The sequence below is a fragment of the Lagopus muta genome, chromosome 6 (assembly GCF_023343835.1).
Source record: "Lagopus muta isolate bLagMut1 chromosome 6, bLagMut1 primary, whole genome shotgun sequence".
NCBI lineage: Eukaryota > Metazoa > Chordata > Aves > Galliformes > Phasianidae > Lagopus > Lagopus muta.
This window is the reverse complement of record NC_064438.1, coordinates 43559553-43578275: the sequence shown is the minus strand read 5'-3', so window position 1 is coordinate 43578275 and position 18723 is coordinate 43559553. Positions and strand designations below refer to the sequence as shown.

The following is an 18723-nucleotide window of genomic DNA, read 5'->3' as shown; positions in this document are numbered from 1 at the left end:
AGGGTTCAACCAAGGTATGAGGTTTAAATTTCTCCAGTTACACAGTTTGGACATGGTTCCAGTCAACAGGTAGGATAAACAGTCAAAATGAAATGGGGAGAAAAAGGGAATGCATTTGGTACCCCAGTACTTTTTAAAAGATAAAACGATTAAGATGCCATTTTAATGTTTCAGCCCCATCAGATGCTACTTTCCTGCTGAGGATACTTCCTGCTTTCCTGGAATTTCATAGCCATTCCCATCCACTCCTTTCTTCCACAGCTACTTCAACTTACATCTCAGTCACTCAATCTTTCTCATTCCACTGCAAGGCACAAGGCAGCCCCTGAGCACCACAGCCCCCAGCTGCAGGTAACCGGAGCACTGGGAGCCAGGGTCACACAAGTGCTCAGAGGGGTCTCAAAATGGCTCTTATTCTTACCCAGACTTCTTGCTTTGATTTTTCTATACCTGATCTACTGTCAATTCTCTACTCGTCAACTCTAAGATACCTCAAACTAATACTTAAATTTGTTTCACACTTTTTTTATTGTTTATTACTCATTATGTCAGGAGCTGACATGATTTTGTCAGGACTGCAAATGCTTGCCAGTGCTCCCCCTTTTATCAGAGAGGGAGGCAGCCCTAGGTAGGAGCTTGTTGTATCTCACAGCTCCACCAGCAAATAAACACATCAGAAACTGAACTGACATCTTTGTACGCTTCTGAGTTGTTCATTTTCATGCTAGATTTCAGCTACTCCCTATTACTTCTTGTGCAACATGTTCTGTCATGGAAAAAATGATCTGTTTGCAATTGAAAGTGGTGCTGATATAATGCATTGCTCTAAGAAAAGCAACAACAACAAAAAAAACATAGATGAGAAAGGCTATTTTCGTTATTTATCCCAGCCAGCACTTGATTCAGCCCAGACTGCCTGAGCCTGTTGCATCTCAGGGCATGCTGTGGAGCAGCTGGGGCATGGTGACTGACAGCTGCATCACCCCCAGGACCCCAGTGCATCAGAGCAGCTTTATTGCTCAGAGAAAGAATGTCACAAAGGGTGCAGAGTCAGTGACAGCTCATGCACCTGTTCTGCCCTCTCCTCATGCACTGCTTATGCTGCAGCCTTGCAGGCTCTGATCTCCTTACCCTGCAGGAGAACTTTCTGCCACTGAGGCAGGTCCTGCCAGGAGCACTTGGAGCAGTCTTAGCTGTGAGATCTCTGTCCCTGCAGCAAGGACTGCACAGAAATCTGCCTAACTTTGTACCTACTTGGCAAGGTCCCTTGTATGCTGGGGCGGTGCTGCTAGAGCATGTGAGCAGGGCTGCCAAGCAAAGGCTGAAGAATAGGAAAGCTATAGAAAGATTATTTTTACTCCCTTTAAGTTCCTGGATCATGTCAGCTCTTTGTTCAGGCAATTCTTCAAATGGCCATTTGAAAGGTCCAATTCCTGCCCATATATACAAGAAATGTTAACTTCTGTGCTCCTGATTAGGATGAGAGTAAGCAAAAAATTAAGGAGCAGATCCTTTCATTACATCAAAGGTCTTTCCTCTTCAAGCACCACGGATATGCCAATTATCAGCAAAGCCTCAAACTCTAAATCCTTAATGAAGAAATGAAAAGTTGTAAGACAACCACTAGGGTGACGCATTGTCAAGTAAAGGAGCAAAATCTATCTTAGGAGTCATTATAGCAGACAGTTCAGGAATGTGCAAGCAAAATGATTTTGGAGCACAGCTTCACTGTTGAAAAGGTCAGTGTCTATATTAAACATGCTTTTTAGCCAGACTTAAAACACCTGGAATATCTGCAAATGAGGGGATGAAGCATTTGGCACGACAGTACTCAAAACCACTAAAAGGCAGCTAGATCAGCAGTTTGAGTTCGAGCAAGGGGGACCTTTACCACTGCTGAAGCTCAGCTGGTGGCTGTGAGGCTGATGTCCTTCCTCTTCTGCTGCCCCACGGCCCTCAGATGAGCTTGTTTTTCTGCAATTGCCACAACCACTTCTCCTGGCAGCCCTTTCCCTGTTGCAGCCTGTTTGCTCCCCATGCACCTGCCTGCGTTAAAGAGAGTGGTGAGACCCAGCTGACTGCAACTCTTCCCTTGAGGAAGAAGGAAGATTAAAATAGATTTCCATCTTCTTTTCTAATGTGGTCATTTAAGTTAATGACCCCTTGAATTAATGGGAAAGAACTTTAGGAAGGGCAAATGCATAAACCAGCACTTGAACAGTATTTAATGTTTTTTATTTAATGGAAGCAAAATTTGATTTTTAAAAGTGCAAGTCTGCTCTGAAACACGACTGTAAAATCACCTAACGAATGCAGCAGATCTGTTTTCTGTTTATTTTGAGTCATGGCAATGTTTTCTGTACAGTAAGAAGCCTCTTCAGACAGCTTGTTTAAAGCATTGATTTTGATTCCTTGAACAATGGTAAGATAAAAAATGTATCTTAAAATCATCTGCCCTTCAGTGTAACAGCTTCTCCAAGATACAACAGGCTTGTAGACTAAATGAAATGCTGTTTCAAAACCCAGTATTTTTTCCTTGATTTGAGTAGACACTTTATAGCCTGCACAGAAGCGTACTGTAGAACACAGCTTTTAAATGGATTGCTGACTCTCCTATCTTGTTATTTACACACTCAACTCTAAACACATCAGGAAAACAGTTCCAAAGTTTCTGCAATAAAATCTCATCTGCTAACCTGGTTTCTCCAGCACTCCTTGAATCTGTTCACTAAGCAGGGGATAATCAACTGCAGCATCGGAAGTTCTGCACAAATGTGCGCAAGAACTTCTTTACAGTGAGGTGACGGAGCACTGGAACAGGCTGCCCAGGGAGGTGGTGGAGTCCCCTTCTCTGGAGATGTTCAAGACCTGCCTGGATGCCTACCTGTGCGACCTGCTGTAGGGAACCTGCTTTGGCAGGGGGGTTGGACTTGATGATCTCTGGAGGTCCCTTCCAACCCCTACAATTCTGTGATTCTGTGATTCTGTGATAATTCTTTCTGAGCAAGTGGTAGAGAGAAAGCACATTGCTAAAGGAGCATTTCCCCTTGGAAGGGGGAATTCACGAAGCAGTAACCCAGCTTCTGCTACTTAAATTATATAGTACTTACTATCTACCCGTGCAAGGATGTTTCACAAGACCTCCAATTCCTCTGCTCCTTTGGATTCCAAACAATGAAACTGGAAGGTAACAAATGTAGGGAACCTTGAAGCTGTCACTAATGGGACCAAAATTTGGTCCATAAGAGTAAAAAAATTTTCACCATATAAAAGATTATATGGTGATGACTGATCACCAGCACTGAACTATAGCAGTCCTGTCCATTGTGATATAATACAGCAGCAAATTAACAGAAAAAAAGACAGTCAGAGCACAGCCACAATAACTGTACATGTACAAAGAATTCCTTTGTGTACTTGTTCTGAAAGTGATCAAAAAGGACAGGCAAGGCTGAAATCCTACAGAGGGTACCAGGGCAGTTCTAATGATACAAGGCTCTGATGTCCAGTTCACCTGGAAGGTGGTGTTGTTACCAGCACAGCAGTGTTTAAATTGATGGAGAAACAGCACTTCATAGGTAGGAAGGCAGCACTGTTCACTGTAGCACTTAGGACAGCCTTACTAAATTCCTTGTTACACTCCAAATGAAGCTTGCCACTGCCTACTCTGTGAATGAGGAGTACTGCAGCCACAGACGGCAGAGCAGACTCCAGATCTTCAGGCAGATGGGACTTCCTATATAAAGCATTATACATAAAAGATGAAAGGAGGAAGGGCAGTCTGTGTAACAAAATTAACTCCTATTTACAAAAAGAGAGAAACTGCCCATTAGAGAGTATAATTTTTCTGACAACAAACAGCAGCACAATGCCACTGCAAAGCACGTCGAGAATAGAAAAGAGATGCAATATGGGGTGATTAACAAAAGAAGGAATTAAAACCTGCAACATAAAAGTTGCACTGAAAGAGAAGATTTTTGCCTAACAACAAAGTGCCCCATTTGTATTTTCTTATAACTTTAGAAAAGTATGTTTCTGCTTCTAACTGGACCTTAGCATCTTTTCAAAGTAACTTACAGAACACAACCCTTCTGCTTCAACCAGCTTTAATTTTTCAGCTTGACTACGAGCCAGTGCTGAAGAGCACAGAATTCACTCTTGTGGCAAGTAGGAAGTTGCTCAGCTGTGCACAGGCTGCACCTACGCTGCTGCCACCAGTAAGAGTCCTGATGCTGACAAGAAGGAGTCTGTTCTAGCAAGAAGGCCGGGCAGCTGCTGCTGTGAAGTTTTGACAACTGCAAACAGAAGTGGAAAAGGAATGCAAATACTTGCTTAAAATAGAAAAACTTTTTTTAGTTTACATCTTTGGTACATACAAATTCAATGTTTTATCACCTTTTGCTACTTTTTTTCGTTTCACACTGCTGCCTTTCTAAACTGAAGCAATAAGTGCTTCCCATTTCTCCATTTCCCTAATGACCAAAGACTATTGGATTTCCAAAAGAACAGATTTCTATTAAATGCTCACCACTTTTCCTGTGTGGATAAAACACATCTACAGCCTTATTAACATTTGCACTGTCTAAAAAATACCCATCTCAAACTCAAAATTGATTTGAGGTTGAAAGAAGCCTGGGCTATTATTTGCAATCAACACCACTTTACCATCTTCTGATATATTGACTTTTCACAAGTCTGGAAAACTGAAGGGTTTCCACAAGCTATAGTCCTCCATCAGGAACGGCACTTAAGCCACATGAATGCCATAAAAGTCCCAGCCTTATAATCCTAAACATTTTCTGTTGCAATCTGTTATATAACAACATTTCAAAGAATACTGTTCAAGGATTCAATCAATTTTTTTTTCCAATTTTGATATTGAAACAATTTTGTTTTGAAATATTTTATACTACTCTAAAAAGGCTTAACCATAATAACTGAGGACTACCATATGGCAATTATCTGAACAAATACCTCATCTTAACAGTGGAAATAATTCAACTGAAGTAAACAGAATTGCTCCAACAAGTAATGATAAGCAGTCATCAAAGCCTTTATTTTCAGTATTTTATATCTGGACTAAACCATTCTAAAACTCAGTAAAGGCAGTCAGCTTGTACTGGGCACTGAGTTCCAACCTTTCCCCCAAGCAGTAAAGACTGAATTACAAATTTGCTATAGCAAGATTTCTATATGCTTCCTCACGTAAGTGGTCCAATCCAAGTCAAAATAACTGCTTCATATTATAAACTATTAAGTAAATAATTATCTGACCTGACTAGTTTTTAATCACTTTAAGACAGTATTTTCCCTCTCTTTTTTTCTTTTTATTTAAAAAAAAAAAACAAAAAAAACGAACAATCAAATCAAAACTCCCTCGCTGTTTGCTACATTTTGACTTGCCTTACTCCTAGTGCTCATCCACTGCACAAAGACCACTCCCATAACCAGCAAGTAGGTTGTTTGGGTTACTGCTCTCTTCTCCATTCAACTTATCCCACTTCATAGCACATCTAATGTTCTCAGCTGTGATTAGGCCATTACTTTCCTCCAGGAAATAAGCAATCTCATTGTGGCATGTGTCAGCACACCGTTCAGAGAACTCTGATTTGCTGTGTGCTCCAACACATAGAACCAATCCAGCTCAGCCTGCCACGTGCTCCTCAGGAAGCTTCTGGCCTAGAAATGTAGAGATGCCTTAGAAGTACTATAGAGAGTTAGTTTTGATATCTGTTCTTCAGGTCTTCATACACTAAGCAGTTTAATCAAGGATCACCATTACACTGGAAAGTGTTTAGCACAAAGCCAAAGTTTCAGGCCTTTCACAGAAACATTGCTTCTCAGTCAGATGAGCAGACCAGGTAACACGGGAAGGTGTGGATTTTCACCTTCTTAGATATCCCATCACAACTGCATCACGAAGGACAAAAGGATTTACTGTATAGTGAATTCAGGGAGAACCACCACAAATACTCCGGGAAAGGAGGGAGGAATTGTAGCAGGGAGATCTTCGCACAAGGTGGCCTTCTGTGCACGCCAGCAGTGTTACAGAGTTTGGTCTGTGTGGACACCTGGAGGTGAGTTTCTGAAAGAGGAAATGGACATCCTGCAGAGAACCTGCTGCCGCACAGCAGTCAGTACCCACAGCAGATACTGCTGGGAGCAGTTCAGACAAGCTGCTCCATGTCAGAACTCCCATTTCCCTGAGCTGTAGCTTCAGCATTTAGGAAACACTGCTCAGCAGATTTTAAATACTTTGCAGACAGTTTATGCTCCACAGTTTTACTGAGTGACCGCTTGCAGGAGTTTGCTTATTAGGCTCCTGGTAAGAAGAATATTGCCAGAAGAAATCAGAAGCAAACCACACACATTTAAAACTTGTGGGATCTGATACACAGTTACAAACTCACACAAGCCAGCAGCAGGCCATACTTCACATCACTGCCCTGACATTTTGCATTATTTAAGGTGGCTATAGTTCTAGCTTTCCCAAATGTTTTTTCCTGGTTAATATATGTACAAAAACGATTCTGAAAAAACAAAATTCCAACAGCAGCCCACAGCCGTGTTCCACCCTACATGAAGGCTGGGTCTGAGTATGCACAACTGCTCTTCCTTCCTTTACTCAGTTTAAAAGTAATGTAACTGCCCTAACTCTTCATCTATTGAATAAGAACAATGGCACTTTCCTCCTGCTCTTTGTCTCTCAGTCACAGAAGTATTTGTGTAAATGTTACATTATTGTACACATTTGTGTACATTACGCTGTTTTTAATGAATCGTTTTCCACCTCATCTTTTCTATCTCATTTTAGCAGCAGTAAAGATATTGCTGTATCTGACTTCACTGCTTTAATTTAGAGCTTTTCAGTGCATGATCAGTTCTATTTTAGGTTTTGTAAAGTTTATTTAATTTGAGAAGTATACTAAGTAGGGTAACATAATTGCATACATTGAAGCCTGTTTTATTTCAGTATTAAAATCTTACTTTGATTTCACGAAGGTTTAACAACATTTATTTTTAAATCTGTATGTTCACTGTAAATCTGCCACAAAATCCTTTGTATCTGCATCCTAAAAACACAAGGGAAAACTGATGAAGAACAAAGTTTTAAATGCAGTGGGCTGCACACATAGCCTTTATTTTTGGAGGCCAACAGGGAGCATGAGTAGATACTATCATAGAACCTCTGGAGGGGCATTAAAAGGTCATTCTGTCCATTCCCTGTCCAGTGATGGAATTAAAGTTTGCAGTGCCATTCTTGGGGATGTCTGGTTAACCTGCTCTTAAAGACCTGCAGTGATGGATTCTCACCAGGGAAGCTCCACAACTGACTCACACTGCACTTGTGTTAGGAAATTCTTTATGTGCAATCTGAACTGTCTTTGTTGTCGTTTAAGCCCCCCACTAACTTACATCCTAACTTCTGTGCACTCAGTATTAAATCCTTCTTGCAAAGGATTTTCACATATTATACTTTTTGTCACTCAAAAACTCCCTTCTCTCAGCTATTGAAATTCCTGTTTTCTCCCAGTTCTGGTGTAAGTCCTGTCTTCAAGATGTCTGGTCATGCCAATTACTTCCTTCTAGAAGTGCAGCAGCCCAAATATGAAAACTGTTCTGGATAATGCTTTCCAGAACAGAACATAGTAAAAATATTAACTGAAAGCTCCTTCAGACTTTTTTCTTTTCTTTTCCTCCCAGCAGCAGTTCTGGACTGCAGACAAGCAGCATGCCCCTGCAGAGCCCCATCAGATACATTCTTCTATTCTGACAGTGATCCAGTGAAAATTGTTTATAAAATGGAATTTCCAACTGCTCCCTTTTCATCGTGATCACAGGACCATTTCCAGTACGCTTCTTTCCTATACAACTCAAATCTATAACTAATTTAAAATTCAGACATATTGGTCCTGTCCTCTTTCTACACTTGAGGCAGTATCACAAGAATCTTTCGTCTGAGAAATTCCTAGCCTGCCTTCATTTCTCTTTATTTTTGGTTCCTTTGAGATTGCACACTGCAAATCTCTGAATTTAATAAAACTTTTGCACTTGAAGACCCTTGGTTTTTTCTTCTTCCTTCTCCTCTATAGATTAATGAACTTTGCCACTTTGTGGTCACAGAAGCTGTCTTCTACATTTGCACTGCAGCTAGGTTAGAGTCAAATCTAGGCAGTTTCCTCTTAAGTTGCTTTTATGTTTGAAGAACTTGTAGGAGAATTTGTGCTCATCTCCCAGCACATAAACTTGTAACTAGGTAAATTCCCTACTGGGATTAAGTCCCATGCCCTGGACAAAAAAAGTCTCATCTTGATCTTCTTGAGAGAGCATAACTCATAAAATTATTTCCTCTGCAGATTTCAGAATGCTTTTAAGTACTTATTTTGAGGAGAGAACCTATGTCAAAAAAGCTGCAGTCAGCATTGCCGACAGTGGTGTGTTGTACTGATTTTGCACCTTCGAGGTGCCCACCTTTACATTACTATGGTGGGATTTAGTAATCTAATTTTCAACACCACCAGTATGATTATGAACTTTTGCACTTGGAATCTCATCTTTTCTTTCTGGGAAGAGAAAAAGATGGGTTAGGATACATTAATTCATCTGATCTAGTTTGGATATCTTCTGTAAAGTGGGATGACTTGGAGATCACTTGGAGACTGATGAGACGCAATGAAATGTACGCACGAGAACTTACTTGGCCTTTCCCTTAATATTGTGGCTCACTCCTATGTTGTTTAAGCTTCTGTCCAAGACAGAATGTGCTATGCTACCATGCCTATGCACTTTTAGATCAAGTTTATAAATGGCACAAAACATGATTTCTGTGACTTCGTTTCAAACCTCTTTCCCACTGTATCGTTTGCTTGATGTGAAAGTTCTGCTTAGATCTGCATATATGTCGGTGGCAACTCTTTCATCATAAGCATCATTCTCCTCTCTACATTTTTGTTTTACATCTTTTCTTTATACAGGTCTGTTACACATTAATCAATAACTATTACAGTGAACCAATCACTTACTTGGGGAAATAAGTCCTTCACACGTGGAGAACATTCTAGTTTTACTGACAGATCCAATCCTAGGCTGGTGGCAATAAGATGCTAAGTGAATTAATGATCATTTGGTAGCCTCTGAAACAAACAGAATCACAGAATCCTTAGAGTTGGAAGGAACCTTCAAAGGCCATTTAGTCCAACTCCCCTGCAAGGAACAGGGTTATCCACAGCTAGATCAAGTTGCTCAGAGCCTGATCCAGCCTCACCTTGAAATTTTCCAGGGATGGGGCATTCACCACATCTCTGGGCCACCTGTTCCAGTGCCTTATCACCCTCACTGTAAAAGACTTTTTCCTTATATCCAACCTAGATCTACCTTCTTTAAGCTTGAAGCCATTTCCCCTGGTTCTGTTACCACAGATCCTTCTTTCCTTTTAGGTATTGAAACGCCACTATCAGGTCATCTCTCAGCTTTCTCTTCTACAGGCTGAAAAGCCCCAGCTCTCTCAGCCTGTCCTCATAGGAGAAGTGTTCCATTCCACTGATCATTTTTGTGACCCTTGTCTGGATGCGCTCCAACAGGTCTGTCTCAACTTACCAGCAACTTCCCTGAAGCATCACCCTGAGCATCTTCCTTGGCAAACAGAACACAGGGAGAGAGAGAGAAAAAATACAGGATGTGAAGTCAAGAGCCTTTTGCTCCAGAGGTGCTTTTCCTGAACAGCCCCCTCAAGCCCAAAGGAAGGGAATTGGTCCCATAGTTGTCTCTAAAAGCATGTCTTTTAGTCTCTCAGGGCTATCAGATCAGTACTGCTTGAATTCAGGCTTTAAACATGTCTTGCAACTAACACAAGCCTTTTTCACACGCACTAGGAAAAACACCTTCCTGTTAAAGTACAAGAGAGGAAACATTTTTCCAGGCTTTTTTTTTTTTTTTAAAACTCTATCAGTTGCCTGCATGTCAAACAAACCTCCTTGTTTTTTGCTGCTTCTAATTTCATATTTTCTGGTTGTTTTCTGCTTCCTCTTGTTGGCACTGAGCAATCCTTGCTGTTCCTCTTTCTTCTGCAGCTCCATTTTAAAGACACGTTGTAAGAGAGTATTTCAATCTTTAATTAAAATCCTCTTGGCACTCTTAATGCAACTGCTACATTATTTGGGAAAAAAAAAACCAAACCAAAACAAAAAGGAAAGCAGCCCCACTCTATTTACACAATGAATGCAGCCGGCAGAAGTGTTTCAATATCTTCTGGGAAAAAAAACAACCAACAACCTCTAAAGCAATCAGTGGAACATTTTTTTCACCTTGTTTCGTTCATATTTATAAAATATGAAAAGTATGAAAAATCCTCCCTTCTATATTTAATATCCTTGCTGATTACTACTTATTTCACCAGACATGCTTTTCATTTTAAATTAACCATACAGTTATTGAGACATTAATTACCGCAATAATGTTTTTACGCAGTCCTTTCTCATACACTATTTCTGCTTATCAGAATTCAGTTTCTGCACTGAAAGTGTGAGACCTTGGAATTCTACCAGCCTCTGTCATCTTGCAAGCTAATCATTTTTAAAGTATGCCAAAAGGGAAAAGACATCAGACATGGCATTCAGTTTCTTGCATTCCGCATTTCCAGCATGCAAGTGGAATTGCGATCGTCAAGTCAGAGACTGCAGGATGAGTGGATTCAAGGGGAGAGTGGGTGTTGTGCTAGATCAAGTAGTCACGACCTGCTCTGACATTTGGGCTATTTCCGTTCTTCAACAAGCTCTGCAACTAAGGAAGGGAGGAGAATCATTGGTTCTTGTTGGAAATAAATAAATAAATGGGGTGTATGTGTATATATACATATTGTGTACATATATAAATGTGCAATCTTTAGGACTTTTGCTTAGGCGTATGGCAAGATGACAAAAAGCACTTTGTACCCAGGAAAGGATTCAGAAGCTCAGTGGCTCCAGGAGCACAATCTGGTCCCTGCAGGTACCTGTTCTGTCATACCTCGGAGAAGCTCAGCACCTCAGAAGAACGCCTGAAACAGCCCCCATCTGAACAAGGAGATACTCACAGGAGTCTCCATCAGCGGGAGCAATCTTGGTGAAACACATCTTGGAGTCAGTAAAGGAGCCATGAAACTGAAAGTTATGTGCAACCACCCTCCACAAAATGCAGGTGAAAAGGTATGTGGGCCATGCCCTCAGCAAGTATAGTCAGAATGGGAGAGGGGACAGAGCAGGGAACCGAAACCCAAACTTCTCCTCTAAGGGCAGAACTTTATACACACACTTCATATAAGAGCTGTGTGCCCCCATTTTTAAGGAAAGAGAGGGATTTCATTAAAGGAAAATGTGCAAGGGCTTCCATTCAGGTCAGAGTTTGGGGTCAGGTGCTATCTTCTGAAGTTCATGATTAGACAACTAATGTTCAGGGACAAGAGCCATGGGACAAAACAAAGCAAAGAGATGACATTACCTTTTACTAATGAATGAGGGGCATAGATACAAGCATGACTAAAAGCACTGACTTCTATTGCTTGTCTCTGAACAGTAGGACACACACATGCACAACTTTGCTGAAGTGCTGTTTCAGCAAGAAGAATCCACCATAAGAAAAATCCAGAACGATTCTATGAAAAGCAAAACACAACTGTGAGCTTATCTCATTGTCCCACCTGGGATTACTCAGTCTCAGTTACAGCTCACTGGCTAAAGCAGGTCACTGTTTTGAATTATTAGAACTGTTTGCAGCATAAACAGTATTGAAAGAAGGAAAATGTTATCTGTAAGAACAATGTACCTAGAGTTGCACAAGTTCAAGTAGTTTAGACATGCAGATTGGGTTCAGTTGGTAACGGCACGTCCCTCGCCTCTGTGTCACCAGGCCCTTGGCTACCAGTGGAGCACACAGGGCAGCTGCCACCCTTTGACTCACAGTACAGATGGTACCGAGGCAGTAACCTGAAGGCTGCAGGCTGTAGCTCTCTAGTTTGCACGACTTGGTGTTTTGCTAGGCATTATTCCTCCCCATTCTTTTTTATTTTTGGCTGTAATGTCCTTCAATAGTAGGTATTTCCCACAACAAAATCTCACCTCGTGGGCCACAAGCAATGCATCAGGGGACAAATCTCAATTTATCCTGCACCAAGACTGTACGCCTCCAGAACAACATGCTGCAGCTTCTTGCAGAGAGGAAGGAGTCTAATTTTATCAGTTTTTCCAGAAAACGCAACTCAGTTTGTGAAAATGATATAACTTCCTCCTTTGCCTCACTTTTCACAAGCAGTTCACTCAGAAAACACAAGAAGCAATGGGCACAAACTGAATACCCTCTTTTGCTGTGAGGGTGGTCAAACACCACACATCCACCATATCATACACCAGTTTGATCAGTTACTTCCTTTAGGCTATCCCTTCACTACAAGATATATTTTAATTCTTTCAGAGTTAAAACAACCAGCTTTTTATCAATACCACGATATTGGCTGAGATATTAGGAGGAAGTTCTTCACACAGAGGGTGGTGATGCACTGGAATAAGTTGCCCAAGGAGGTTGTGGATGCCCCATCCCTGGAGGTATTCAAGGCTCTGGGCAGCCTGGTCTGGTGGTTGGTGATTCTGCACATATCAGGGGGGTTGAAACTTGATGATCATTGTGGTCTTTTCAACCCAGGCCATTCTATGATTCCTTCTTAGAAAGGGAAACACATTCCTTTTGATTTTGTTATTTGCAAAAAGACAGATGTACATGAGATAAGTAGACATTAATGATAAGTTCTTCACTTGATGCAACTGAAGTCAATAACTGTTTTTTTTTTGTTTGTTTGTGTTTCAAAAAGCAGAGGAGGATGTGCTGCAAATACCCCATGCTGCCAGCTCTCTGTATCACTCAGGGGGAGCAGCATCCACCTATTTCAAGTGGAATTGAGGATGTCAGGGTGATTCATAGTAGAATGACAAGCAACAATCCAATACTCAAGCACCTCCCTGCCTCCTGGAGCGACAGAGGTCCTATGAGTGCCAGTTGATAGCTGGGATCTTGAAGTCCAAAACTGCCAACCACCTAGAGCCTACCAACTGCTGTACCCTTCAATATAGAAGTGGCATTCACTGAAGTGCGAACCAAGACTCAGGTTTTGTATTACTTACTAGCCTATGGAAGATTTTCTTTATGCAACATGAAACAATTTCATCAGAGAACACTGAAAGTCTCTGCTTAAAATTACTGCCCAGATTGGTGGTTGGTTGGTTGCATTCTGCTGAGACACAGAGATGTTGCTTCAAGCCCTTGCTAAGAAAGAAACTGCTTTGATCTCTCAGATGTTACTACCTCTTGATTTCTAAGCAAAAGAGGCAGTACATCATCACAGAACCATAGGGTAACTTGGGGCAGAAGGGACCTTAAGGATCATTCAGTTCCAGTTTCCCTGCCACGGGCAGGGCTGCAACCTATTAGATGAGGATGCCCAGGGCCTCATCCAACTTTGTCTTATTATGTGGGAAGTGAAACACATCTAACTTGGAAAACAAAGTGGGTTTATGGAAGAGTCTGCAACATACATGGCCTGTGTGGAGCCAGACATTGGACTCAATGATCCCTGTAGGTCCCTTCCAGTTCAGGATATTCTATGATTCATTTACACGCTTGGGCTCCTCCCAGCAGGTAGCTGCTTTCATTGATGGAGAGGCTTTGCCTCTATCTTTTTCAGGATCTGTCTAGCACAGGTCATCTCCCATTTGGGCATGGTGGCTGCCTTTTTAAACTTCTAATCTTTCCACTATATGGATAATCTGAATGCTTAATGCAGGATCACACTAAGCAAAAGACACATCAAAGAGAGGAGTTACAGGTTGAATAAAGCCTTTTACAGAACAAACTTTAAATTACTAAACTAAAACAAACTAATTATGCTTATTAGTCTATTATTAGTCTATTTTATTAGCTCTGTTGAGTTTCGTATAGGTCAGTTATATTTATTTTCAAACCACTGACTCAGTGCACTGATATCAAAAGCTGATATCTGGGTGAGAAATATTTTATGTGAGACTTAATTAAAAGACAGTATCATCCTCTTAGATATTACAAATCTCTTTTCTTTCCTCTCAGAGACAAAACCCCACAGTGATAAACTTTGCAGTTCAGGTACAAGCAAGCAGTTGATGCTATAGGTAATGCCTCAGCAATGTTTTAGCAGTGTACCAAAGTGGTTGGATTTTCCTTACTTACTGCAGTTGAAATACATTTACAGTACGGTAACAAAATAATTTTCACCAGGTGGATGAGAAAAAAATAATATAGAGTTTATAGAAGAAATAAAAGATGGCTGCTTTTGCAACAATTTACCTGCCAAATCAAAATATTTGATACCAGTAAATAGTACAAACACTGGAAGATAAAAGGAATGTACTACAACAGCACTGATTCCTGAAGAAGCGTTCTTAGCTGAAAACTAAATGTTACTTAGCTGTCAAAATGGCTGTAGCCACCAGAAGAACAGACTGAAAAACACAAGAAAGAATCCTCCCAGTTCCCTCAGCCCAGCAAGATCCCAGATGGACTCGTGCATCGATTTTGAGGCACTGTAATGGGACATGAAAGAAGATGTGGCCATTCAGAAGGGGCCGAGAAGAGAGACACACTGTTGATCAGAGATGTGTAAAACACAGGCTAGCATTAGGCACAGCCACAATACAGTTAATAAAAACAGATGTGTGCTTGCAGAGCACACAGGAGAAAGCACCTGTGTGGTGCAGCCTTGGGGAAGTGACAAAAATCACCCGGAGAGTCCTGCCTGCCACAGGCTAAGTGATGGAACACACAGCTAGCCTCACAGAACAGCCACACTTCTGGGAAGGTTAAGGAAGAGTGATGCCAGTGATAAGATAGTCAGCACTGACAGGACATAGAAAGAATGATGAAACTGATAAAACTGGGAAAACAACACCACTGGTGAGACTGAGAGCAAAGCCAGGCCAAAAGAAGGCACAGGATGTAAAACTTCAGAGTACTGACTATATACAATGTGAAGGAAAATGGTTCTCCATGGCATCATCTGCAGAAACACAGTGCTAAATTGTAGGCAATGGCAATCAGCAAATCAGAGGAATTACTAGGAAGTGTGAGTGGCTAAGTGGTGCTTATCCTTAAAGTAATTACAGCTAATGAGACCACAGAGACTCTGCTTCCCTTAACAATCTCTGTATACAAGAAAAAATAAATATTAACACTCAGAACAACTGGCACCAAGTATTACAGGTGATGATTAACTGCATCAGTGTTAAGCGCTTTTATAATACTGTGGTTTGTGGTTCTCCGGATTGGGAAAAGACAGGACACATTGCTACAGCCCTTGGGCACAAAAAAAAAAAAAAAAAAAAAAAAAAAAAAAAGGCGTTCTCTGTGTTTAAAGAGAACAGGACAAAAACATGGGAAATCGCTGAGTTTCAATAAGGTACATAATGGGAAAAAGTGTTTTTCTTATGAGTGTGATGATGCACTGAGTTTGATTCCTTGTGGGATCTCCAACATTTCAAGTTCTAAAACACCAGCTTGTTCAAACACCTGTGGGGAAGTAACTGCACAATGGGTGCCTCCCCTTGGAGCAGAGGTGGAGCAGGGAACATGTGGTCCCAGCTCTGTTCCCTGTGATTCTATTGCAATAGAAACCATTAGGCTCACCAACATACTTCAGCCATAGACCAAACAAATATTACGGGAGATTTCTCAAACACAGTTCTCAAATACCGACTGAACAACGTTATAAAGTCATTTAAAGCAGTAACTCAGCAAAACATGTAAGGATGCTTCTGAGGTCTTTCAGACTGAAGATGTGACGGCCCTGAGTAGCACAAAGCCAACCTGACTGCATCATTCACCACCAAATTATCTCCAGCTTAAGGAACCCGGTGCCGAGGAAGGCTGGGCAGAACCACGGGCAGTACCCAGCTGTAACACCTGGCCGGGCCAACGCTCGCCCACAGTACGTACGGTGAGGCGTCCCGCCTGCAGCCAGGGAGCACGCGGTAACAGAGACTGCTGGAAGAATTGCTGCCACCCCTCAGAGCGCTTCTTGTGTGGAGGGAAACAGATTTGAATTGGAAATGCTATTAACAAAAAGCGGCAGCCACGCTTACCGCGGCGATAACCGCGCAGACCGCCGCCCGCACGCAGCCCCTCTGCCGACAGCCCCCGAGCGCTGCAGCCAGCCCCTTCCACCGCCGCGCTTCCCTCTTCCACGTCTTCGCGTTCCCCCATGCCCCCCCCCCCCCACGGAGCTCCTCGGCCCGACCCCGCTCGGTTCGCTGGCGGAGCAGCGCTACACACGCACCTGTTGGCCGACACCAACACCGAGCCCCGAGGAGCGGCCGCCGCCCGCCCCGTCCGACCCGCACCGCCACGCGGCGGGGAGAAGCCGCTCGCCGGTACTCACCGATCGTGGAAACGACGGTGCCCACGAAGTAGAAAGCGCCGGTGAAGTCCCAGCGGGGCCGGATGTCATCGACGCGGATGCCGGCCACGCTCGCCTCCTCATACTCGCGGAGGAAGTCGCGGAGCTCGGTGCGGCTGAGGTTGTGGCGGCGGGTGAAGTTCTGCAGCCGCTCCTCCCAGCGCTGCTTGGCCCGCCGCTCCCCGGGCAGCTCGATGGCCGAGAAGACGGCCGCGCCGCACAGCATGTACAGCGCGATCAGCACCGCCAGCAGCAGGAACCGCGCGTTGTCCGCGTTCAGTCGCCCCGCGCCCGAGCAGCAGCAGCCGCCGCCGCCGCACGCCATCCTCCGCCCCGCGGCACCGCGCCGCTACGTCGGGGCCCTCCCGCCGCCAGGCATCGCGGCGCCGCCCGCACCTCGCAGCCCCTCAGCGCCGCACGGGCCGCGGCGAGTTTCATATCCCCTTCGTTCCCCCGCCCCGAGCGCGTCGGAGAGGGGCGCAGGGACACCGCCAAGCGCCTCCTGCCCGCCCGCCCGCCGCTAGCCTGCCGAGGGGGCGGCGGCACCGCGCTCGCCCCGCCGCCTCGGTCCCCGCTCTCTACGAGGCGCCCCTGAGAGAAGCTCCCTTCGGCCGACGCCCACACGCGCCGAGCCGGCACCTGTCGCTGCCCCGCGGCCTCCGGCCCGCAGGGGGGCGGCCTCCCCGCCCCGCCGCTGCCTGGCTGAGGGCTCGGGCAGCTGTCAGGAGCCCGCGGGTGTGAGTGCTTCGGCGGGCGCCGTGCAGTGCTGCAGCACCTCGGGGCTGCTACAGGAACCCGAAGTTGGCGTCCTCGTGCCGTGAGAGCACGAAACAGTACTGCACGTTGCCGAAAGAGGGCGCCTCTGTCGTTACAGGTTCTCTCCTCAGCAACTTCTCTGCGCTTTCCCGCGCCCTGCCTTCGAGGGAGCCGTGTGTGGAACACAGACGCGGATCTTCAACTCGAGTGCAGAGCAGAGTTGTGTTATTTTCGGTGTCGGAGCTCTCACGATCAAAACCTTCTGTAGAAATAAGCACGGTGCTGAATCCTACCTCAGAACAGTGGGGTGTTGGCACTCAGCTCTGCAGAACATATTTGTATAGTACCACATTTTCTCTCCAGTGAAAGACGTGATGCGTGTATTTTATTTTAGAAAGTAGATTAGCGAGATATTACTACCTATCATTCTTTGCCCCCCCCCTTTCCCACTAATTATGTTGCAGCACAAGTGCGATAGGAATTCAGATATGGGTGGTTCCACAAGTCCCTTAACAACAGGCAGTGGCACACCCGCTGTAAGCTGCATCCAGGCTCAGGGCCCGGGCTGCGTTTGCACCTTGGGCCTGGGTCCTGGTTTTTGAGAGAGGAGCCACATTGCACCACACACCAACAGCTGAGGATGAGGGAGATCCAAACTTCCTCTTTGTTTTTCCAATGTGTTGTCGCTCATAGGCAACATATAACTCATTTTATTGCAGGGTTGTTTTTTTTCCCCTCTTCATTAGTCTTCAGAGCACACTGGCATTTGGCAGTTAAAATTAGTAGTGATGCTAGAAGACAATAAACAGCTAAAAAGAGGAAGACTAAACACCAGATTTACCCAACTGTACCAAGTGCAAAAGGTAACCACATGCATCTGTAGGAAATGCCACTGTACCTTTAATATTATTGACAGTTTTTGTTAGAGGAAAATAAGTTTATTGCCTTGCTCTGCCAGTCAGAAAGCAGATAGCCCAACATCAGTGCTGTCCTAGCAGGGGCAGCAGAATGGACTGAGCATCCCATTTCTATCCACCATTTTCTGAGGTAGCTTGAATAAGCACAGTAGGAGCAACAAGCCTTTACCTGCTCATATCCATAGTATAACTGATCAAAGGAACGGGAAGAACAATCACAAAGAATGATCCACTGCCATGTTAGTGTTGTGTTGGCCTTCTGGGTACAGAGATCATTACATTCATACAGGTAGAGAACACATGGCATATTTCTGAGAGACAATGAAGTGTACTACTATCACTAGGCATCAAAAATTGCAAGTTTTGTCAAATCTAATTAAAACATGAAATCTTCACAAAATTAAAGTATTACAAAGGTTGTGTGCTGATTTAATCTCTTGAGAGAGCAGCCTTTTTTAAGGATTTTCTTTCTACTTGGGGCTGAGCAAATATGGGGCTTCAGGACTGGAACCCTGACGTGGAAAATGAAAAGATGGATAACAGATACCACAAGTAGGACACCTTTTATTGTTTTAAGCTCCTTTTCTTCTTTTACATTCATTT

The 18723-nt window shown here is 43.6% G+C and overlaps 1 protein-coding gene across 1 annotated transcript in view; it reads right to left on the bottom strand.

Moving 5' to 3' along the window:
- Positions 1–16772, bottom strand: part of KCNK13 (potassium two pore domain channel subfamily K member 13) — a 58766-nt gene extending 41994 nt beyond the window's left edge. The window contains exon 1 of the mRNA XM_048949354.1: positions 16430–16772. Coding sequence (XP_048805311.1) covers positions 16430–16772 — 343 coding nt within the window. The remainder of the gene's footprint in view (positions 1–16429) is intronic.
- Between the last annotated feature and the right edge of the window lie 1951 nt (positions 16773–18723).